Source organism: Drosophila sechellia, chromosome 2L (assembly GCF_004382195.2).
Source record: "Drosophila sechellia strain sech25 chromosome 2L, ASM438219v1, whole genome shotgun sequence".
In the NCBI taxonomy this organism is placed as follows: domain Eukaryota; kingdom Metazoa; phylum Arthropoda; class Insecta; order Diptera; family Drosophilidae; genus Drosophila; species Drosophila sechellia.
Window position 1 is genome coordinate 20,232,421 of NC_045949.1, and position 22,610 is coordinate 20,255,030.

At 45.3% G+C, this 22,610-nt stretch overlaps 3 protein-coding genes across 5 annotated transcripts; 2 read left to right on the forward strand and 1 right to left on the reverse strand.

Moving 5' to 3' along the window:
- The first annotated feature begins 67 nt into the window (after window positions 1–67).
- On the forward strand, window positions 68–2,886 carry LOC6618178 (eEF1A lysine and N-terminal methyltransferase homolog). Its single transcript, XM_002042417.2, has 8 exons — window positions 68–241; window positions 347–469; window positions 614–850; window positions 909–1,116; window positions 1,178–1,796; window positions 1,853–2,045; window positions 2,103–2,242; window positions 2,310–2,886. The coding sequence occupies exons 1-8, from the start codon at window positions 150–152 to the stop codon at window positions 2,669–2,671; spliced, it is 1,974 nt and encodes a 657-aa protein (XP_002042453.1). The 5' UTR covers window positions 68–149; the 3' UTR covers window positions 2,672–2,886.
- Window positions 2,719–19,570, reverse strand: LOC6618179. Of its 3 annotated transcripts, none has more exons than XM_032714550.1 (6): window positions 19,267–19,570; window positions 18,634–19,200; window positions 7,625–7,833; window positions 5,608–7,556; window positions 4,056–4,755; window positions 2,719–3,992 (listed from the first exon to the last, which is right to left on the reverse strand). In XM_032714550.1, the coding sequence occupies exons 1-6, from the start codon at window positions 19,317–19,319 to the stop codon at window positions 3,226–3,228; spliced, it is 4,245 nt and encodes a 1,414-aa protein (XP_032570441.1). In that variant the 5' UTR covers window positions 19,320–19,570; the 3' UTR covers window positions 2,719–3,225. The 3 variants fall into 3 exon arrangements, with proteins under 3 accessions (XP_032570441.1, XP_032570447.1, XP_032570442.1); XM_032714556.1 differs by lacking the exons at window positions 18,634–19,200; window positions 19,267–19,570 and adding exons at window positions 7,917–7,938; window positions 8,017–8,065; XM_032714551.1 differs by lacking the exons at window positions 18,634–19,200; window positions 19,267–19,570 and adding an exon at window positions 7,917–8,254.
- Window positions 19,571–19,878: 308 nt separating this feature from the next.
- On the forward strand, window positions 19,879–22,533 carry LOC6618180 (serine/threonine-protein kinase TBK1). Its single transcript, XM_002042419.2, has 6 exons — window positions 19,879–20,044; window positions 20,117–21,143; window positions 21,200–21,479; window positions 21,536–21,611; window positions 21,673–21,797; window positions 21,866–22,533. Exons 1-6 carry the CDS (start codon window positions 19,961–19,963, stop codon window positions 22,434–22,436), a joined length of 2,163 nt encoding a protein of 720 aa, XP_002042455.2. The 5' UTR covers window positions 19,879–19,960; the 3' UTR covers window positions 22,437–22,533.
- The last annotated feature ends 77 nt before the right edge of the window (window positions 22,534–22,610 follow it).

Genomic DNA, 22,610 nt, shown 5'->3' on the forward strand with positions numbered 1-22,610 from the left:
TTGCAGATTAGCCTTTGCTAATTTACCGATACTTTTTGGCTCCGGCCACACTGCTGTGCGCCCATCCAGTCGAATGGCAATGCCCCGAACAATCACATTTTGCCGCATTATTGTTTATATTTTGCATCCTTTTTGTAGTTGTTGAAACCATGAATTTACTGCCCAAAACACGCGAGGAGTTCGCACAGACCGATTACTGGAACGAGTTCTTCAAGAAGCGCGGCGAGAAGGCCTTCGAATGGTACGTATATGGCACCCACTAAGCTCGAGATGACTTCTTGGGGAAGGGAAGCACTCGAGCAACATGTGTTTTCTTGGCCAACTAAAAGTTCCCTTAACTGCGAAGGTACGGCGAATACCTGGAGTTGTGCGATCAGATCCACAAATACATCAAGCCAGCGGATAGGATTCTGATGCTGGGATGCGGTAACTCAAAATTGAGCATGGATATGTACGACACAGGATTTCGGTAAGGAATCTTCTGTAATAAGCTTTAATGTAAGTAGCATGTGCCTCCTTACATATAACTTTCCTTTCCAATACGTATCAGATCTAGAACTTGGCCCTATAAATAACTTTCGCTTGGTACTCATATTTTACATTTTCCCCTCAGGGATATCACAAACATAGATATATCTCCCATCGCTGTGAAGAAAATGCTGGAACTGAATGCCAAATCCCGTCCAGATATGAAGTTCCTGCAAATGGACGCGACAGCAATGACGTTCCCGGATGAAAGCTTTTCAGTGTCGTTGGACAAGGGAACGCTGGATGCTCTATTTGCCGACGACGAACCTGAAACGATAGCGGTGGTGGAAAACTATTTCAAGGAAATTCTTAGAACCATGAGGTAGGTAATGTGCACAGTCTCAGATCGAAGGTATTAAATTTCTCTATTTGTACATCAGGAACGGTGGTCGCTATGTGGGTATCTCCCTGCTGCAAGAGCACATCCTCAATTTCCTACTGGACTTCCTGCCCAAGCAGAATTGCATGCTGAGGATTGTTCACTGCTTGGGGGTGGAACAGGCCAACAAAGAGAAGAATGCCGATGATGCCTTGACGCTGCCTGTTTTCGTAGTCGTCGCTACTAAATTTAAGAGCCTTCCAATGCCAGTGAGTAGACCCCTAGTCAATTAACTTTTTGCATTCATATTACAATTTGATTTACTTGTAGGTACTCGAATTCGGTTTCGGCAACGACAAGATGCAAAGATTCTCCACGGTCTCCGAACTGAATAACGCAGTTTCATCAGTCCAAAAGGCCGCTTTGGTTTGCAACGGTCTAGCCAGATCCAACATAGCTGGTCACAATGAGGTGATCATGGATCTGCACCGACCATCAGAGCAAACCCCTCGCTATACTATACACATACTGGATAAGCCGCCAGCTCGCGGCCTGGGCAAATACGCGGCGTTTATTGTTCCTCAGGGAAGAGAGGTAGAGTGGCTTTTTTCCACGCCTGCTGGGCGGAAAAAACTCCAGGACTCTGCCAACTTCCAGCGACTGACTGTGGTTACACTTCATCGGGATCAGGTTTACAGTACCTTGGACGAAGTGAAGCAAGAGTTGGCCGACAGCATAAAGAATCTATCGCCAGCTGGACTCACTGAGCAGATACCGTATCTAAGTCTTGGATCCGATGTGGGCAAAAGGGAGACTCTCATTTGTGGGTTCTCTAAGATATCTGGAGATTTCCGCATTGAGGAAGTGGAGGCCAATGGCAAGACCCTGCGACGCCTTATTTTTCTCAGCAATCAGTTTGTTGTGCAGTCGGAAGCCTTAGTTAAAACAGGTAAATATAGCTTACTATCAAATTGCAATTTTGTTAATGCACATATTGTGTTGCAGTCAAAATCAAAGGCAAAAAGGATCGAAAGAAGATTGACTTCGGCTACCTAGCCTGCCAGCATCACTTGTACATGTCCGTGGGTGTCCAACTGGCCACAACGGTGCAGAACCCCAAAAGGGATGTGGAAAAGGATGTTCTCGTCGTCGGCTTGGGAGGCGGCGGTCTGTGTAGCTTTCTTCACGCCGCTTTGCCGTAGGTCTTATTTAGTTTAACCACTATACTCCTTTTGAAATGCAATTTTCCTTTCAGGCAAGCTAGAATTACGGCCGTTGAAATCGATCCTATAATGTTGGAGGTGGCTGAGCAGTACTTTGAGCTCAAGCAGGACAAACGCTTTCATGTGGTTATCGACGATGGCTTGGATTTCGTTGAGCGATGTCGCAATGAAGGTGAGAACCCACGATACAATCTCGTATTATACAAAAATTGTTATTATTCTAATGAATTTTCGTTTAGATATCCACTTCGATGCCGTGTTATTCGATGTTGACAGCAAGGATCTCAGTCTGGGAATGAGTTGTCCGCCCCAAAGCTTCCTAGCCACGAAGATCCTGCAGCACATAAAGGAGATTATCGGTCCGAAAGGTCTCTTTATGCTAAATCTCGTGTGTCGCGATGAGAGCCTTCGTGCAGAAGCCCTCCACAATCTGCACCAAGTCTTTCCCGCTGTGTGTAGCTACAAACTAGAGGAAGACATCAACGAGATAATATATTGTGCCAACGATGAAAAGTACAAAACTGTCGAGCAGTGGAAGAAGAACATGGGAACCGCTGGTCGAGGTTTAGTGAAGACGCCCTTGAGGTGGCAGAGTTCCTGAGCGAGTTGAAAATATAATCTTTAACATAGAACAATTAGCAAGGACAATTTACGTTTTTAAATAAATGTTAATTGTATTTAGTTATAAATAAAGACTAAACTATTAACTAATTGTATGTAGAAATTGCTAAGAATAACAAACTAAATGTGTGGCAACAACTTGCAAATGTTTCGTTCATCACTTAAAGTAGATAACTGTGGGATTGGGTGAATGTAGTAAGAATGACGAGGCTTGGAATATACGTACATAATTAACCTAGGCTGGTATATCGTTTACTTTACGCATGCAAGCATTCTACAAAATATATAAGTACATTACTTAAATTTGTTGTTTTTCGCCTAACAGTCATTTGCATTTCACTGCAACACAAAAGGAACTCACTTTTCTTCACTTCACTTCACAGACCTTTCTATAATCTGCAAAAAATTTCTATTTTTTATATTTACTAAAATTTATCAAAATATAAGCCCAAAAGGTTCAATCCGAATACAAAATCAAAAATGTACAAATGCGCAAATCTAAAAACGCTATTAAGTCGAAACACTGGGTTCTAGTTAAAAATCGAAGGCCTTGCGAAAGAGGTTGTTAAGGGCGCGCTGCTTCTTCTTGGTGGTGGATGAGGTGGTGCTGCCACCACTGCCACTTCCACTACTGCTGCTTGCCAGACCACCAGACATTGCGTTGCCATTCCCATTCGGGGTGATGCGTCCCTCCCCGGAGGACAGAATGGCCTCGCCCAGTATGCGAAACGAATTCTGTGCGGTGCTGGAGTTAAGTGGAAAGTTTACCTCCGACAGCGACGAGCTGTCCAGGCTAGCGCTGGGCAGACTCTTGCTGGCCAACTTCGCCTGCTGTTGCTGCTGGTGCTTTTCGCTTCGCTTGAGGCGGTACCACTCCCAGGATGTGGGCTCGTGCACCGAATGGCTGTTTTTGACGCCATTAAAGCTGTAGCCCTTGTTTTTGCTCTTGCTAAAGGGAGACTTAAAGAATGCCGGCGAGGACAGGCGTCTCGATTTCTTGGTGCCTGGCTCTTTGCCAGGTTTTCCGTCTACGGTGTCCACAATCTGATAGCCCGAGGGTCCTTCTGGCATAAACTCATTGTAGGCCAAATCGCTGGTGGGTATAAAGTTAGCTAGATCATCATCGTCAAGCATCAGGCTCTCGTCGAAGTCGCTCTGTGTGGCTGGTTCTTCACCTTGCAAATCCGGCGTATAGGTGGCTGGCGCGGATTCCTGGCGCTTAAGACTCAATGGTTTCAGTTGCTGATGGGATTTCTTCTTGCCCGGCTTACCGCAGCTTTGCTTTATGCTTTTAAGCGTGTCTGAAAAGGGGATTTCTCGATTACATTTGAATTCGTTTCAGGATTCTTCAAGCCAGTACTTACCCACATCGAAGAACTTGTCCGTTTGCTCGCCGCAGGTCGTCTCCGTGGTATCCAGACTGCTGTGCCACGAGTGCTTGGCTCCCTTTCGCCTGTGCAGAGAATTTCGGACACTTGCACCGCCATTTGTGTTGGCAATCGCCATGTTGGCGGCTATGTTATTGTTGCTGCCATAGCAAACTGAAATTTTGCGCTGCCGGCTTGGTGGATCCAGCTCCTGCATGTTGCTGTCCCCGCACTCCTTCAGAATGAGCATGGCCTCCTCACTTGGACGCCGTTGCTTGGGTGTGCTTTGATTTGGCATCTGTTCATAGGACTTACGGCGATCCAGTTTCGGTTTTGCAGCCACAGGTGGATGGTCCGCCTGGTCCTTCTTCAGTAGCTGTTGTTGCTGGCGTCGCAGCTTGCGATAGTATACAGTTCCCAGGACGAGCATCAGGAAGATGCAGGTGCCCACAATGATGATGACCAGGATGCAGGCCTGCACCTGGTACGACAATGCCCTCACCTCGCCGGCCAACTCCGCGCTGTGCTGCTGGTACAGCTGCTCCTGCTCTACGTACCGCCTGCTTTGATCCTCCAGTTGGCGCACCGTGAGCGTCTGTTGTGTCAGCGTCTGCTGCAGCTCCTCCACTTGCTTCTTGTAGCGCCTCGAGAGCTCCTCCAGGTATTGTCCAGAAAGCGACATGTTTCGTTCGAGCGCCTACGGAAGACAGAATACCAGTGAACGTCAGTGGCTAGCGAATGTTGTGGGAGGAACACGGAGAGAAATAGTTAGTTTGAAGCAGATACTATTCCATCAAGTAAACAAATATTTCAAACTAAATTAGCAAAGCTGTGCAGCCATTTAAAAAAAGAATCAACCGGAATTTAAGAGACTCTTATAAATGATCAAAAATTTGAAAAAAGGGCACTCTTCAGCATTTCATATGAATTTTTTATGTGTAGCTGTGGCGATGTTCAAATGGATTCGCATATGTATATTGATGACGTCGGTCGGCAAGGTAGCGAGTTGGCTGGCAGAATTGTTACAAGGATGAACCCCGCATAGTCCTTGGACGGAGTCCAAAACGGGAAGTGGCTGCCGCTGGTAATGAGCAGCCGGCACGCAAGTCGACTATTAACAAGTCAGAAGAGATTAGGGAGCAGGAAGCCGAATATGGGTTACCTTAGTCGGGCTACCAAGTAAGTTTTGGTTTTAGCTCTGTGCAAGGAAGTCATAATTTCTTAATACGATTTCTATGCCAAACGGTTTAAACTTTATAAACCGGAATGAGAAAAAAACAATGAATGAAAAAGTTATTTTGATAATTTTGAAACCACTTCGCGCTTGGTTTGTCACTGTAATTAATTAACTCCTTGCTAGGGTATCATTTTGCTTTTGACTTCCCACCCTGCCACGCTTCGTCCATGTTCCGCCGTTTCCTGTGTGGGTGGTTGTCTAGCTAGTTTCTAGTTTCATTGTTTGTTTATTTCTGTATTATTTGCCTCTTCAACTGATGACGCACATCAATGGGCGAAAACCCACTTAAAACAGGGAGCTCGAGCCACTCACCTTTATGCGATTGGAGAGCCTGATGAACACACTCTCCGACTGGGCTCCATTCGTCAGCTTCTGCTGCATGTTAACACTGGATACACTGGCTGGTCCTCCTGCTCCGACAACGCCGGCTCCTCCGATGTTGCCGTTTCCGTTCACCACGGCGGCTGCAGCGGCAGCTGCACCTCCGCCAGCGGTTATCGAAGCCACCGTCGTGGTCAGTAGGTTGTCAATGCCGTCCCAGTTAGCCGGATTACCCTCCTCCATACCCAGATCTCCGTTCGCTTCACTAGAGGCACGGAGTGCATTTGTGCTAGGAGCGTCAGTGAAAGATTCCACATCGCTGGGCTGCAAGGTTGTTGGAAGTGTTGGCTCCGGAGGAAGCTGCACTTTAACCACTTCCTCAGATTCCGACGGCATATTGAATATATTGACGTCGGCAGGCGTGGAGTTCTTTGTGGAGACTGTTTCGCTGGAGGTCGACGACTGGTCTTCCAATGAAGGCACTTCTTGGCTTACCTCGGGCACCACAACCTCAAGACTTGGTGTTAGCGGTTCCTTTGTGGGCGTTTTTCTCGACTGGCGTTCCTTACTGTTCTCACAATCCTGACGAACACCCGTAGCAGTGGCGTTATCCTGCACTGGTTCTGGTGAGCTGACGTGTTGCTTCAGAGAAGGCGCCTTTGTATGGTTTTGGTCAGTCACATTCTGCTCCGCCTGAATCAGTTTACACATGGCTCCCAAGTGCTCCGCAGGCAACATACTGAGGAAATAGCTCTGCTCCTTGCCCATTTTACTTGCGAACTCCGAGCCCGTAAGGCTTATGCCGAACTCCTCGTGGCACACGCGACTGTTTAAAAGATCTGACCGTAAGTGACTAAGACTGAGGAGCGCCTGCAGCTGCTGGAACTGGCAGGACAAAAGACTGTTAATCCTCTCTACCAGGGTGGCATTACAATTGCTACAGCTGTAGGATTCAAATGCTGGCGTTTGACAGAGCTCCGATTCCTCTGACCACTTCAGAGCCTTTGTGGGCTTTACGAGAACCTCTGCGGCCTTCTTGACCATTTGCATCACTGCATCCGAGGCGCTTTGAAAGATGTTGCCACCACTGCCCACGGCTGCCTTCTGTTCTTGAGCGCCGTAGTCATCGTAGAAATCGTCCAGGTCATCGCTTGGTCGGATTTCCGTTTCGAAAGCCTCGTACTCGGAGGTGCCAAATACTCGGAACAACGAAAGCGGACAAAAGTGCTCATTGGAGTAGTGCGAGGTGATATCGACGCGCACGAATTTTCCAAATAAGTGAGGATGAAGCTCAAAAGTCTGAATTGTTCGCTTGTCCTCCGCCGCAAAGCGTCCCACATTGCTCCAGTCTCGGGTGGGGAATCGCTTCGAGACGGCCACCGTAAAGTTTTTGGGGGACGAACTGAACAGCTCATAGTTAGCCACGTCCACCTTCTGCGCCTGAATGGCCTCGCATAGCTCCACCACGAACCAAATCCGACTTTCGCAAGTACTCAGCATGTACTCATCGGTGGATTGGGTTAGCACAGCCTCCGTATGCTTGGACTCCGAATTGTGTGCGATGATCTTGGCTCCGCAGTCCGGCGAGGCGTAGTTCTTGGAGCGCAGCTTCAGTGTCGGCGGCTTTCCACTGGAAGATCCAGTGTTGTTCTTGCGTTGGGCGGACTTATTTACCACCTGCTGCTCCAACTCCATGGCCTGCTCCCTGCTGGCCTCCGCCTCCATTTGCTTCTGCGCCCACTCGGAAAACACTGGCATGGGCACTTCCTCGTTGGCATTCGTCAGGTTGGCAGTGCCCTCTGTCTCATTGAATGCAGCTGATCCGGGCTGCAACTCCTCGCTGCTCTCTTGGGTTTCGCCCACTGACGCAGCTTCTTGTGTGATCATTCCATCCACTTGAATGCCTCCGCCGGGATCGTTTATCTTCGGCATTTGCTCATCTAGAATGAGACAAGTTGAAAAGTTAAAATTTGGCTCTGAAAGCGGTAAGAGAATAGAGATGTCTTGCCTTTTTGAGGAACTTCCTCGTCAGCCTCCAGCACTTGCATGTGTTGGTCCTCATGAGGTTGCTGCTGCTGATGCTGCTCCTCATCGCTATGGTTTCCGGCTGTGGCCGGGGATCCGTCCAGGATAACCGAATCCAGGCGGTTTTTAACTCGATCCAGCGGGAGTTCAGTTATTGTGACAGTCGGCAGCTCCGTTATGATCTCGGGAAAGCTGAAAGATGGATGATAATTGGGAGATCAGTATTGATTGAGAATCTGTTGGGTATTTTTGTGGCCATTCGGCCAATATCGCACCTCATGAACACCGTTGATATGGCTATTATTTGGGAGAACCATATGATCCAGAAGAATATTAGAAACATGACCAGGTTGGTTTTAAGCTTTTTCAACTCACAACAAATGAACTTCATAACGAACTGTAGCAGCATTTTTCTTACATTCATTTTCGGGTCTCTAATTGCGGGTGATAATTTATTTGCTCAAATACATACATTCGTATCGGCTTGGGGCTCAATCGACAACCACAGCTGTGACCCTGCTGTATTCTAACGCCCCCATCCGTCTGCATCCGCGAGTCGAGAACCCAGCTAGAAGCCACGTTGGAATCTCTTCCAGCTGATAGCCGCGAAGTGAGTATCTGGAGCAACCATAACAACCGACTGACGGAGGTGCAGAGTATGTAAATATGAAAACAAGTACTCTAGCTCACAATGCGAACGCTTTGTTTTACTTCACTTTAGACTTTGTGGAAGCGAAACCCCAGCAGCTGTGAACAACGTCAGGCGAACTTAAAAAGGTTGGTAAAAAAACCGAAGCGTCGCAAAGCGAATTCAATGATCTACATTTAAAAGCGGGCTCGATAAGAATCGCTTATTTATTACTTGACATGATCTTGCCGAGAAACATTGAAATCACTCTGGGAAATTCACAGTTTAAACTGCTTTCGAATCTCAGAGTCAAATCAAATTTCGAAAGCACCAGTTTATAAATATACACATATTTTTTCTCTACTTTCTCACTTTTGTGGCTGCACTTTTGCGGAAAATATTCAATGCAGTTTTGCAATTATGTTGAATGTTTGCCTAAAAATGATTTTGGGATGCCTGTGTCAAAGAAAATCTGACAGGGCGAATGCAGTAGTCATAAAACTAATTAAGCAGACTGAAAAGCTATATAATATACTCATATATGGCTCATTATATATATATATTATATATGCCTTTCAAGGAAATGTGCGTGAAAATAGAAATTGTGTCAAAGCGCCAATTTAAAAATATATTTGGGGGCGTTGACAGTTTGTACATAAATGGGATCAAACTATGTCAAGTTGAGAACGCGATAAGAGTAATTATATTTGGTGGATATATAGTCGGATTTTATATGGTATTTCTTTGTCACTGGCCGCTTTTCACAATGAAAAAGGAAAACAAAATTGCGAATTAACGGGGGCTGAATACATTTTTAATAAATTTTTATACACTTTGGTTCCCATAAGAGTGCGCATTTCCTGCTCCTTTATCCACGAGATTAAGTCGCAGATGATAACTTTTACTCATTTCGTTGGGATTTCCCAGTTTCGCGTCACAAGAATTAAATATGGATTTTAAATATATCCCTGTTTGCCTAGTATGTTTTTTATCTTGATCAGATGTGTAAACTTTTCTTTATTTTAAAGACAGACAGACATTCGCATTTTGATTTATGCTTTCTTTTTTGAGCTAAATGAGCCAAGAATAACCCTTTATTTCCGTCCCTTAACTTTGTTTTATTTAAAGGTCCCATTTACCCGTTTAAATGAATCCAAAACGTGGCTAATACAGCATTGTCTTGCCCAGGAATCGGCCGTCACAATGTGAGCAACAACAGGTATTATGCTCAAAAATACAATTCCCGAGTAAGCTGAAAATAATTCAACAATGCGCTTTTGACATAATCAAAAGCAAATACTAATAAGGCTGAAAAACGAAGCAAGTGCAGTTGAAACGCAAGTAACTGACCTGAGCAAATAAAAAGTGTTGAGCTGCACTGATTTTGTAGTCTCAATTGGGTATTATGTATATCTATTATATCTATTAAAAATGAATCCAAGTAAATAAACCATGGCTGGAGGAACGGCTCATCTTCAATGCCTCAAACCGGAACCTCAAGATGACAGTCGGGATGGGAAAACGAAGTATTCGAGTGGACTTGGCCCACCTCGAATCTCTCGAGGCGTCACGAACAAAGTGGTTCGAGAAAAGTGAGAAAAAGGGCCATTCGAGGGGCAGCATGCAACAATTAGCGCGCATTTGAATGCATTTTTATTGCATAATAAAGCCGATGCCGAGAGTGTCCATCGCCGGAGCAGTTCACTTAGCTCTTTGCAGCGTTTTCGTTTAAAGGTCCCGAGCTAATTAACCGAAATGGGCAACTGTTAGTTCCTCTTTCTCCCGACTTTTCGGAAAAGTGCATCAAATGGGCGCTGCGAGAGGTGTTAAATGCCTCCGATTCGCCAGCTCCAAGGGGGCGAGTGACTGCCATTCGAGTTGGCCCAACACATGTATGCAAATTCACCTCCTGTAGCCAGGTATTCTGTAATAATTATTGGCCTGCGCCGCGAGTCTTGTCAACAGCGCAACGCCCACCGCAATCGCCCAAAAACTGCCAGGTCTCAAGAAGGAAAACTCCCCAGCTGGCTACACATATGTACACATATTTATGACTTGTCTGAACAACAACGCCGAGTTGGGTATTCAAACTGTCTGCCTGGGCAGTAAGTCAAGTCGAGCCATGTGAGCCATTTTGGGTTAGCCCGGCCGTTCCGGCAGTTGCGTTTTCTTGATACTTTTTAACCAACTTGTCTACACGTTGGTCGGGAATTTCAGGCTTTTCTTTTCTGCTCAGTTTTGAATAAATTATTAAACGCAACATGTTCCAAGCAACGACGTGAAAAGTGCTGCAGTTTTAAGGAGTGCGAAAAGTGAAAATATTTTATGATTCCAGGCCGAAATCTCACTGAAAACAGATTTATACTAGCGATGGCATACCTTAATCTTATCTAAATGTTTACTCATTATTATGTAAATTATTGTAAGCCAACAATGTGTGAAGCTTAATCAAAACAAAGCTGTGAGCATGAAAAATGCATCTTAATTGCAGTTTCACCATGAACATAGTATCTTGTCTGGACTGCGGCCAAGAATTATGCGTTGAAATAGCTTTAATATCTTTTGCACTTATTCTGGGACAACATTGAAATGTCGCACGCACATAAAATATTGCGCACAATAAAAACTTCTGAATACTTCTATGTATAGAGGGTGTGTTTACCCACTTACAATTAATATAGATCGAGCATCTAGTGTTTGTTCCTCCCAAATCGACGACTTCTGTTTGCTCTGCGCCAAAATTTGCACAACTCAGAGTGGCTTCAAATAGTGATTTGAGGCACTAACCGAATTATAAACATTTGGAGCCAGCTTGGCCTAATGGGTATCCGGTTGGCAGATCAAACAGACATTAACTCAATCAATATTGCCACTTGGCAAACTGAAGGTGTTGGCGGAAATAATTGCAATTAAGAGCTATTATTCATGTTTACTCGATCGACATGCGAAATCAATTTGGCCTCAGCTGGCTTTCAGGATAAATGGCGACTATTTAACAAGGATCTCAGCTGTGATTTCGATAGTTTGAAGTCCTTTCAAGGACTTTCCTATGCCACGCACAGAGAAAATTCATAAATACGCGCAGATTACATGTTTATCTTAATGAAATGCATCTCACTCTACAAAGTATATTGTACACTATTTGTGCGACTGGTTTGTCTTGATTGAGGAGCTACAATTGGTAATTGGTTAGAAAAGTGTCAACTGAATGTACAAAATTGTAAGTCGAATCCGCATATCGATTGGTTTTCTCTGCGTATCGGCAATTACTTGTAGGTTCCGAACTAAATCAAGGGTCTTGGGTAAAAGTGCACTGCAGGCACATCTACGAGTACGCGCACAACGCGAACGCGATGGCTCACAAGGATAACTAGATAGGATACTAGATAGTGAATCCGACTCCGACTCGCGAACCCAAACACCCAGCGACGGGAGGATGAGGATGAGGTGGCACCACCGGTGTGGTAGCGGTGCACACGATCGCACCACTGGAAATCGAAATGAGAACTGAACGTATTACGGAGTCGGCTCTAGGTAATTGTGGTCCAAGTGCGCAGATATATTTGCCGCCACATCTCGGAGAGCGGCGCACCCGGCCAACAAGCTCCGACTCCCAGAGCCACTACTACCATGCTCACAGTGAGAGAGAGTGAGTCGGGCAGAGAGCATTACCTCAGCACATCCGAATCCGAATCCGAATCCACAGCCACATCCACTTCGACATCTCGCAATCATCTCGGATCGGCCTGCACTTGCAGGTGAGAAGCAGCGGCTGCATTTTGCCGGCAAACTTGTCGCCCAGGTTGCCCCCCTCCATCCTGTGTGTGTGTTGCCCCCAAAACACCCAATTGATGGCCAGAAAGGAAAGCCCCTAAAAGTGGCAGTGCTTCAAAAGCGCTCAGGTGCGAGCAGATCATTTTTCAAAGCTTCTCAAGGAAGTTGCACCTATCTATATGTATCGCTAGTAAGAGGGATAAATCACAAATGAGCATCTGAATACTTTCGATTATTACAAATGAATTACTTTTGAAGCTACTTACTGCTCGAAGGAAACTCAAATCCACAGTCAATTCACAAGTAAAATGTACTTCAACATTCGAGGGATTAAATTGCAAATCAAAATGTGGAAAAGGAAGACCGTGTCACATAAACCAAACTAATTAATAGGCATTATATTTGTGCCATTTTGGTTTTAATGAATTACACCAGAAAGCAATCGGCTCACTTTCCGACACATGTTGGCTGAATTGAAATAGGCAGTATAAGGAGCTATAAAATAATTATATCTTATTCGGTACAATAAAAATACCGATCAGGAAAGTCATTTCAATTTTGTTTTATACCCATTTTCCTAGCCAGGCTCTCAGGCTTGGTCTCAGGCTATCCACCCACCCACCAGGCGGCAGCGGGGGAAAATAGATTTTCTGCACCAAGCAGTTTTCCCAAACCATTTTTGTGGGCCGAATGGATGGAGCCGTGTGTTCCTTGCCCGGGGCACAGCTGCATTTGGGTGGCACAAGGTGTCGGAAACGGCTTTAGCCCCCACAATGACGCCCCGATCCTCCGATCCACCGATCCCAGTGCCTCCTGCACAGGAAGCCCGCCGGCCGGGGGTTTGGCCCCGCCATGTGGCAGGTTTATGTCTAAATCTGTTGGCCAGCCAGGAGCATTAGCATGCGGCGTGGGCCAGGCCCAGATCTGGCATATGTCCTCATGCAAATCAAGCGCGATATGAATGTAAAATGTTTACGGTGTGCCCGTGAGTCTGGCCATATAGTTTACGTTCGGCGATAGCGATCGATGGCTGGATGGACAGAGACATCGGGCCAATAAATATGAGCAAATATTTGGCCGAGCATAATTGCAATTGCAAGTGCAACGGAAAGTGAAATTGTTAATCGTAAACGGGCGGCGACGTGGGCACAGACAGATTGCACTGTTGGCCAGGCAAATAAGGTCTATAAAATCAAATTTGCCTGGGTGAAAGACACAGCCGACTCAGTGCCGCCGATTGTCTTTGATGCGTGTGTGTTTAGCAATTTGTTTTGACTCCTTTTGTGCAACACGGCAAAAAGGTTACTACGCGGGCCAAAAGTGTCAATTGAATCGAACGATGCCAACTGCAGCAGCATCGGCTGTCCATGTTGCAGTTGCAACTGCAATTGCAGCCAGTTGCCTTATTGCTGCTGCTGCACTTGCCGCAACAACGCCATTGAAAGATAAACACTTGTAATGCGAAAGTGCTTTTGAACCCACGGAGCTTACACAATGATCCATGGCAACGGCGGCAGCAACATCACCCATAACAGCGGCAAATGCAAACCTAACTGCAGCAGTAACAATGCCAGAAACTATGCACGGAAAGAAATATACAAACGATTCAATTTAATTAAGTTAATCAAAAACCCCTTTTAGCGAGGTAAAAACTAGTGACGATCGCACCTGCAACACCCAGAAGTTCTGATATAGGTAACGAAAAAGATACTTTACTTGACTATATAATATAAACAAAATTTACTCATTCAGCACGCTTTATCAATATATTTATATTTACAAATTGTGCACGTAGAGAATTGTACTTCAAATTTACTCCTTCGGCGTGTTTCACTAAAATATTAACTTTGCAGGGTAGCCATTTTATATTTCCTACATTTTCTATAGTGTATATTTTCAATATTGTACTTTAAACATATTTTTTTGTGTCTGAACGTTACCCTCACTAGCCGCATCAATTTTGTAAAGTCTTGGTATGCAATCCCATTAGTTTTTGTGCTAGCTTTTCATTGAGTGATTACGCATTATGATCGATTAGTGAACATATAGGAGTCGCCTTCAAACACGCGCCTGGTGCGTTTCGTCATTACGCTGACAGCCGCGCACATTGATTCACAAGCTTACAGAGTGATTCATTAAAATGTATGGGCTGGAAAACAAATGTCATATGATAGATGTTTCAAAAACATCAAGTTGACGATCATCCTTAAAGTAAAAGTAAACGATTAGTTGGCCTATTGTCCTATCCAGAAACGCATCTCCGTTTGAGATTGCACACGAGTGCCACCGAAAGCGCTTTGTTTTATAGCTCATAACATTTTTATGATTGATCCGAACAAATGAATCAAAATAAGCAATATATGCAGCTGGCATTTAATTGCAAAACAAAATACATTATTAGCCATGCTATCCCATATCGGTAGGTATTCAAAATATTATTAAATATTAGATATTTTCTCTGCTATTTTCTTTTCGTGTAATTTAAGACGCTAGACACACAAACGAGTTGTTAAGTGGTTAAAGTATTGGCAGAGCCATCAGTCCGTTGAGTGGGTGGCCATTGGAGGCGGAGCAGGGGGATAATCGGGAGACGGTCTCCAAGCTGCAGAAGAAAGTTGGAATGGCAGCTGGGGACCAAACGAGGATTTTCTCTAGGTGCCTCCGAGGGCGGATTCCAGTTCAGAGTTTGGCTCACAGCGAAGCAATTGAACTCTGTGCAAGGATTTGCTGGCAAGATCCTCGATCGGCAGTTAAGATAGTAATGCTTGTTTGTGGCAATGTAGATGTTTGTATCTTGGAAACTGTCAGGTTATGTAATTAAGTAATCGCACAATGAACTGGGAGCCGTGCTGCCTAAAACCAAATGGAAAAACATTTAAAGAGCACCTAAAGCACGTTATAAATTTAAAGTGGATAAGATCAAACATCATTTCATTTTTCCAATTCAACTATTGGGGAATTTCAATTATGTAACTCCCACTCGCAGGAATATTTCTCCAGCAAATCCCCCACAACTCAATAAACCCCCATCAAAAGTGCAGCCAAACAAACAGTTACTCAGTTTCCACTGAAGAATTTCGAATTAATTTGTTTAACAACAAAAAACGCATAATAACTCAAAGTAGCGGCGGCAGCTGCCTTGCCCCTTCCCTTCGCCACCACCCACTTCCCAGTTGGACACCTACGCGTCTCGAGCATTTTTCACTCCGCACGATGCCAAAACGTCTACACGTCTACGTCTACGTCTGGGGTCCCTACTCCGCCACCGCCTCCTCTTCCACCCGGCTTTTTCGCCAGATAATCAGTAACAAAAAACAAATGCAATAGGCAGGAGATGAGAGAAAAACGCCGGCAGAAACCGGCTTTTCACGAGCCCTCTCTCTCTGCGTCGATCGCGAGTTTTTGTTTTTCCGATTTTCATTAGAGAGGCGCCCAAATAAATGAAACAAAGTGAAACATAAAAACAAGAGGGAAAAATGCGAGAGGAATGCCCACGAAAGACAGGTGAAGGCGTACGACGGCGGCTTAATCAATGCAGCTGGACGAGATCAGTAATCGGCGGTCACCTGGCGATCAGCGATCGCGATCAAATTGATTGACGAAAGTCAATGGGCGCACGCTCACAATCAATTAAGTATTTGGACATTGAGGCGAGGCGATAAGATCGATCATTGCATTTCATTTCGTCGTGGGAGAGGACCGATCGTGCGGATCGTTGAGCGATCATTGACAGCGGATCGGCGGTTTTATATATGCAATATATATAATATAATCCTCTGGAGCTGTAAGTCCGCGACATTTGCATAAAGGCCAATTGCCTAAAATTCGGAAATTACATGTATTTCCAACTGGTAAAATGGCATAATTGAAACACAACTATCAAACAGCATGAGAACAGGCTATTGAAACTTTTGAACATGTGTCTTTGATCCCGGGACGATGATGATGATGATGGGCAACTTCCCGCTGTGTAACTGGGCGTACATACGTGTACACACATGATAATGGGTTTGCCAAGTGTGATTACGCTCAACGAGATCATGATGCATTTGAAAGCCCAAATGGTAAAATCTCTTTAGAGAGTCCTTCGCGTCGAAAGTGAAAGTAATTCCCCCGCCGGCGAAAGATTCGCCGCCGATCACCTGCCAAATGCAAACCATGCACAAGTGCACACACTATATGTGTATCTACCGTCTCCAGCAGCAAATGTGTGAGATGTCTGGAAGGCCAAAATGGATTTTGATTCTGTCGGCTGCGTGCTACCGCCGCGGCTGGAAAACATATTTATGTCGGTCTGTCTGTCTGTCAGGAGGTGCTGGCGAAAATTGTTCGCGGAAAATGCAAAAAATGAAAGTAACTTCGTACTGATAAAGCCATTTACGGGGCCAGCCAGACACAAACATGACATCAAATCGAAGCCAGGCTCTGATTCGATGCCATTTAACACTTTTACCACCCGCGATAGAGCGGCGCACTAAAATCCGAGTGGCCAACGATATGCAAATGTGTCCAACGAGGCCTTTAAAGGATCTGTTCGCGACTGGACGCCACGTAGTGGTGGAGAAACGCTGCACTCGAAGGAAACTGTGGTGGAAATGGAGAACTCCTGCGACCTCTTTCAAATTATGATAAACCTTAAGGAGTTGCAACTTTTGTTTTTGCACATCATTATTAGTTGAAGGCACTAAAGTACACTAAATGGCGGGTATATTTCAGTCTTCAAATCGAAGAGGTGGCCTTCGTCCAAAAGTTTGTTTGCCACTTGTGCAACTGGCCGGCCGGCCAGCAGTAGATAGGCCCAGACTGACTGGCGGAGGAGGCATTTAGAAAGTACATACACTCACGGAGGGGAAAATAAATTGAAAAACTGTAAAGCAAATTACCGGCAAAAGGCATTGTGACAAGACAACGCGTGGGAGATCGCCAGAGCAACGGAGCTGGAGCTGGAGCTGTAGTTGGATTGGGATTGCAATTGGAATCGGTTTCGGTCGGTATGGAAGTGGCGTTGGGTCTGGACAGCGACAGTTTCGTATATAAGTCACATATAGTTTGGCCCCCGGTTACGAAATGGCAGCGAATGAGTTATATTGAAATACTTTAGCACATGTCGGTTTAACTGCTAAAACGCAATAAACCCAGGGCTATATAAGCACCTAAATTGGCGAAAGGAATTTCCAGAGACAACGTTTTGGGCAGTCATTACATGTGTATAAACCAATAGCGCATTCCGTTGATAAACCAATCGTCTCGATACAAAATCAATCATATATCTCGAGGAAAAGCATTCCAGCACTGCACAGTAATTACCAAGCAAATATGAGAAATCGTTATGCCCTTTCAAAGTCAACAATCCAACGACGAGGATGCACGTAAACCCAAACTAGATCGAGATCTGAAACTTGATAGGATAGCACCTACGTGTGTGGCGCCAGAGAACATCTAAGAATAGATGCCAGTTACGTAGCTCGCTGCAATTACTGCACTTAATCAATAGGAAGCCAGCTCTATCAATGAAACGCAATCAAGTGAATGTGGTTACTACGTTATACTATGCATGGCGTACGAGCAAAACAATTTGCAGTCGCAGCCACGAAGATTAACGACGTGGCACACTCGCGTGCAAGTAAGTAAACAAAACTCTGGGAAATGCCGGGGAAAATGTGGAAAAGGCTCGGATGTCTCACGTTGCTGGTGTGGTGGATAGCATCGTAGCCCATCGATAATCATGTTAATGGACAGTTCTATTTATAGGCAACAAAAGCAAAGCGCCAGCTAAACATTTTGCGGTGACCTTGCCAGCGAGCAAGTGAGTGAAAGGCATCTTTGATCTCATCCAGCTGTCGGTGGGCTGCAGCATGTGAGCGAACCCAAATCGTGCCCACAACCTCGAGACGTGACAACAACAATCCCCGAGTGCTGATAAGGGTCATTGGGGGACTAAGAGCCCCTATATAAAACGCTATAGCTTTAATACAGCTGATAACAGCGCGAGTTTGGAGATGACTGCGTTCGCCTGGGAATTTCATCTACGTATGACAATGTATTTAGTTATTATTCTTAGTTTCCGTAGTTTTCTTTGGCTCCTTCATGGACTGGCTATTGCATATCAGCGATAGAGTTTATTTTTCGCTATCTTTATTTGTATTTTGTCAGTTTCCTTCTTTCCTTTTCAAATAAGTTAGGATTGGCCTTTGTGGTAGCCCTCATTCATGTTCAAGTTCAAGTAAATAAGTCAAGTCGATCGAAAAATACTTTCGTACTAATGACCAAAATTACGCCAGCGGGAAATACTTCCCGTGGAAACACAAATAAAAAGGCACGTCAGTGCGTCACAAGAACTTATCAGCGAAAACCCAGTCAAGTGTGCACATACATGTACATAGGTGTACAAACAGCAGCGGTGAACTTTGAAGTTAAAAGGTTTCCAACTAAATGTAATGGATCTCCAATAATGATTTTCCAAAAATATATAACTCAGTAACTCACAATAATATTAAGTAAATTCTAAGCTAAAGGTATTCGTATAAATCCTCTTACTTGCATAACCACTATTACGTTGGCCGCGAGTGTGGGATCAATAAACCACTCACCTTTCTTCCGCCTGCGGTGGTTGTGGTGGTTCCTGCAGCTCCGGCGCTTGCGGCTGCCCCGTCGCCGGCCCCTCCTGCTCCAATTGCTTTGGTTGCTCTAATTGCTGCGATTCACTAAAACTATGCACTTTCCCGGCACTGCTACGCTTATTATAATTTAATTGATTATTTGGCACTTGGGCGGTGGATGAGCCACCCACATCAGCGGCTAAATCGATTTTACTAAGATATTCACTATGGCTATTGGCCCGCTGCTGGTCAGATAGCGCGGGCAGCTCCTTCACAGGCACTGACGTGTCCCCGGATATTGGCCGATTGCCAGTTTGAGGCACCGGGGCGGAGGAGGAGGAGGATGTGGCAAAGAAGGGCGCGGCTTCCTGTGGAGAGGGCAACAGAACTCCAGCTCCGTCGCGGAGTGGCGGGGGCGGAGGTTCCGGCCTTGGAGGCGTCGCCGGTTCCTCGGGTTCTATGTTGGTTTTCCGAGCTGCATCCTTGACTGAGTCGCCATCGCTGCTTGGGATTTGTGAGTCTGCAGCTGCCACATTGTCGTACAACCAGAAACAGCAGCTGCAATCGGAAAATCCACTTAGAAATCGCTCCATATAGGCATGGATGGTATCTATGTCAGCTCACCTCAGCAGCAGATTTATGAACATAAAGCGCACCAAGTGCAGACGCATTTGCATCGTTTTAGTCGCTTTGACTTAACCGTGGCTAGTGCTCAATTGGCTAATTTACTATACTATTTTTGCAAACAGACGAGGCTCGCGTTCGCCAAAAAGTACGTGTACCGTCGGGCCAGAAATTTTGTCATGGATTCGGTGATGTTTTTTTCACACGATATCGATCTCGGGTCTAGCACGCAGCCAGCTCCATTGTAAGTTAGTTTAAATAATAATAATAAATTAAAAAGCGCTGCAAAAATGTCAACGCGCACGTAAAATAACAAAAAACTGGAGATGCCCGTGCACGCGATAGGCAGCTATCGAATTAGCAGTTATCGAAATAGCAGCTATCGTGGGAAGCAGTCACAGTACTTCCTATCGACTACACTGTTTAACAAAGAACTTAAAACGGATTATAATATAAATAAATAATTTCCTTAGCAGATATGTTTAAAACAATTGTGTGTGTACATTATAAAACAGACAAGCACAATAAAATAAATATTATATATTTTATTGATTGTTCCAAAATAAACAGCTTGTTTTGCCTTGTTATCGTGCTATCGATAGAACTTCTGTACCAGTGTTTTTGTTTGTCACAATCGAGGAAGCGCTTGGAGTTATATCAAAATAATACAAAATAGGAGGAAAACAGCCGCGAAATGTCCTTCCTGCGCGGGTCCGTGAGCTATGTGTGGTGCACCACCAGCGTCCTGGGAAAGGGAGCCACTGGTTCCGTGTTTCAGGTCAGTGTGCTTTACGGTGTTCCGAATTTCCCACCTGACTCACATTCCTTTCGTATTTTCCTTGTCTTTTAGGGGGTCAACAAGATCACCGGCGAATCGGTGGCGGTGAAGACCTTTAATCCCTACAGTCACATGCGACCGGCTGATGTGCAGATGCGGGAGTTCGAGGCCCTGAAGAAGGTCAACCACGAGAATATAGTAAAGCTGCTGGCGATCGAGGAGGATCAGGAGGGACGTGGCAAGGTGATCGTGATGGAGCTCTGCACCGGCGGAAGTCTATTTAACATCCTAGATGATCCTGAGAACTCGTACGGTCTGCCGGAACATGAGTTTCTGCTGGTCCTGGAACACTTGTGTGCCGGAATGAAGCACTTGCGGGATAACAAGCTGGTGCATCGCGATCTCAAGCCCGGAAACATAATGAAGTTCATCTCGGAGGACGGACAAACTATTTACAAGCTTACTGATTTCGGTGCTGCCAGAGAACTGGAGGATAATCAGCCATTTGCCTCTCTATACGGCACAGAAGAGTATCTTCATCCCGATCTCTACGAGCGCGCTGTACTGAGGAAGTCAATCCAGCGATCCTTCACCGCCAATGTGGATTTGTGGTCAATTGGGGTCACGCTCTACCATGTGGCCACCGGCAATCTGCCTTTTAGACCTTTTGGTGGAAGGAAAAACCGAGAGACCATGCACCAAATCACCACCAAAAAGGCTTCCGGGGTGATTTCCGGCACTCAGCTGTCCGAGAATGGACCAATTGAATGGTCCACCACGTTGCCACCGCACGCCCATCTCTCGCAGGGGCTGAAAACCCTGGTGACGCCTCTTCTAGCTGGTCTTCTTGAGGAGAATAGGGAGAAGACCTGGTCTTTCGATCGGTTCTTCCATGAGGTGACACTCATTCTCCGCAAGCGTGTCATCCATGTGTTCTTCACCAATCGGACTAGTTCGGTGGAAGTGTTCCTGGAGCCAGACGAGCAAATTGACAACTTCCGAGAGCGTATTTTCCTGCAAACCGAAGTGCCGCTGGAGAAGCAGATCCTATTGTTCAACAACGAGCATCTGGAGAAGAAGGTTACTCCACGAACGATAGGTGAGTCAGTTCCCTTTATATATAATGGTAATTGAAAAACAATTTATACATTCCAGCTAAAGCATTCCCTGCCACCACAACAGAGCAGCCAATATTCCTCTACAGCAACGACGACAACAATGTTCAGTTGCCCCAGCAATTAGATCTCCCCAAGTTCCCAGTGTTCCCTCCCAATGTTTCAGTGGAAAATGACGCCAGTCTGGCCAAGTCCGCTTGCAGCGTGGGCCATGAATGCAAAAGACGCGTGGACATCTTTACCTCCATGGATATCCTTATTAAGAAGGGAGTGGAGCACTTCATAGAGATGCTAGTGACCACAATAACTCTACTATTGAAGTAAGTAATATAGTGGATAAACTTTATTACCAAATACTAATTAACTTAAATTTCAGAAAAACTGAAAGTTTTGACAACTTGCTCTCCACTGTGATTGATTATGCAGATGTGGTGCACAGCATGGCCAGAGTGGTAAGTGGCTAGGGCTCCCTGTGGATAACTCCTTGGTATAACTGCATTGGTGTTATTTTAGACTAAAGGAGATCAGGAGATAAAGACCCTGCTGACTGCCTTGGAAAATGTCAAAAGCGACTTTGATGGAGCCGCGGATGTGATCTCACAGATGCACAAACATTTTGTAATAGATGACGAACTTAAGTAGGTTTAGTTTTAAATGTGCTTGGAATAAGTTATAATACCAATTACATTATCGATTTCCCACCCAGCGATCAATGGACCTCCTCCATGCACGGAAAGAAGTGTCCTTGCAAGACCAGAGCCAGTGCCCAGGCCAAGTATCTGGTAGAAAGGCTGCGGGACTCCTGGCAGCACTTGCTCCGGGATCGTGCAACGCGCACGCTGACCTACAACGACGAACAGTTCCATGCCCTGGAGAAGATTAAAGTGGATCACAATGGCAAACGCATAAAGGCCTTGCTTTTGGATAACGTAAATCCGACAGTGGCACAAATCGCAGAGTGCCTGGCGGACTGGTATAAGTTGGCTCAGACCGTCTACCTTAAAACTCAAATTTTGGAGAAGGACGTGCGCGATTGCGAGCGGAAGTTGAACGGCATACGCGATGAGTTGTATCACGTTAAGTCGGAGCTGAAGCTGGATGTGGACACCAAGACCATAAAGAACAATAACCAGCTGGCCAAGATTGAGGAGCGGAATCGGCTAAGGGTCATGCAGCAGCAGCAACAGGAAGTTATGGCTGTCATGAGAACCAACAGCGATATAATTAGTTTGCTTAGCAAACTGGGTATTACCAAGGGAAGTCTGGAAAGTAGTTAGACGGGCATATCATGAAAGTGCAAGAATATTTTATTCGCCTTTACCTTGTAAGTTAACAATAAATGTTTACTTTTTTATATCTGAACTTGCAAAGCAACTACATATATTTCTTTTGAAACTTGGCTGAATATCGTGAAAGAGTAGGATTTCTGTAGGTCATTAAATTATTTATTT

What these genes read in the sequence shown, in the direction of transcription:
- LOC6618178 (XM_002042417.2), top strand. Translation starts at nt 150, where the DNA reads ATGAATTTACTGCCCAAAACACGCGAGGAGTTCGCACAGACCGATTAC. An exon ending in GGCGAGAAGGCCTTCGAATG is followed by an intron (nt 242 to 346) that starts GTACGTATATGG and finishes TTAACTGCGAAG; the next exon opens with GTACGGCGAATACCTGGAGT. An exon ending in GGAAGCCTTAGTTAAAACAG is followed by an intron (nt 1,797 to 1,852) that starts GTAAATATAGCT and finishes ATTGTGTTGCAG; the next exon opens with TCAAAATCAAAGGCAAAAAG.
- LOC6618179 (XM_032714550.1), bottom strand. Translation starts at nt 19,319, where the DNA reads ATGCAAATGCGTCTGCACTTGGTGCGCTTTATGTTCATAAATCTGCTG. An exon ending in GGCTCTCCAATCGCATAAAG is followed by an intron (nt 4,756 to 5,607) that starts GTGAGTGGCTCG and finishes TGTCTTCCGTAG; the next exon opens with GCGCTCGAACGAAACATGTC. An exon ending in GGACAAGTTCTTCGATGTGG is followed by an intron (nt 3,993 to 4,055) that starts GTAAGTACTGGC and finishes TCCCCTTTTCAG; the next exon opens with ACACGCTTAAAAGCATAAAG.
- LOC6618180 (XM_002042419.2), top strand. Translation starts at nt 19,961, where the DNA reads ATGTCCTTCCTGCGCGGGTCCGTGAGCTATGTGTGGTGCACCACCAGC. An exon ending in GGTTACTCCACGAACGATAG is followed by an intron (nt 21,144 to 21,199) that starts GTGAGTCAGTTC and finishes TATACATTCCAG; the next exon opens with CTAAAGCATTCCCTGCCACC. An exon ending in TGCACAGCATGGCCAGAGTG is followed by an intron (nt 21,612 to 21,672) that starts GTAAGTGGCTAG and finishes GTGTTATTTTAG; the next exon opens with ACTAAAGGAGATCAGGAGAT.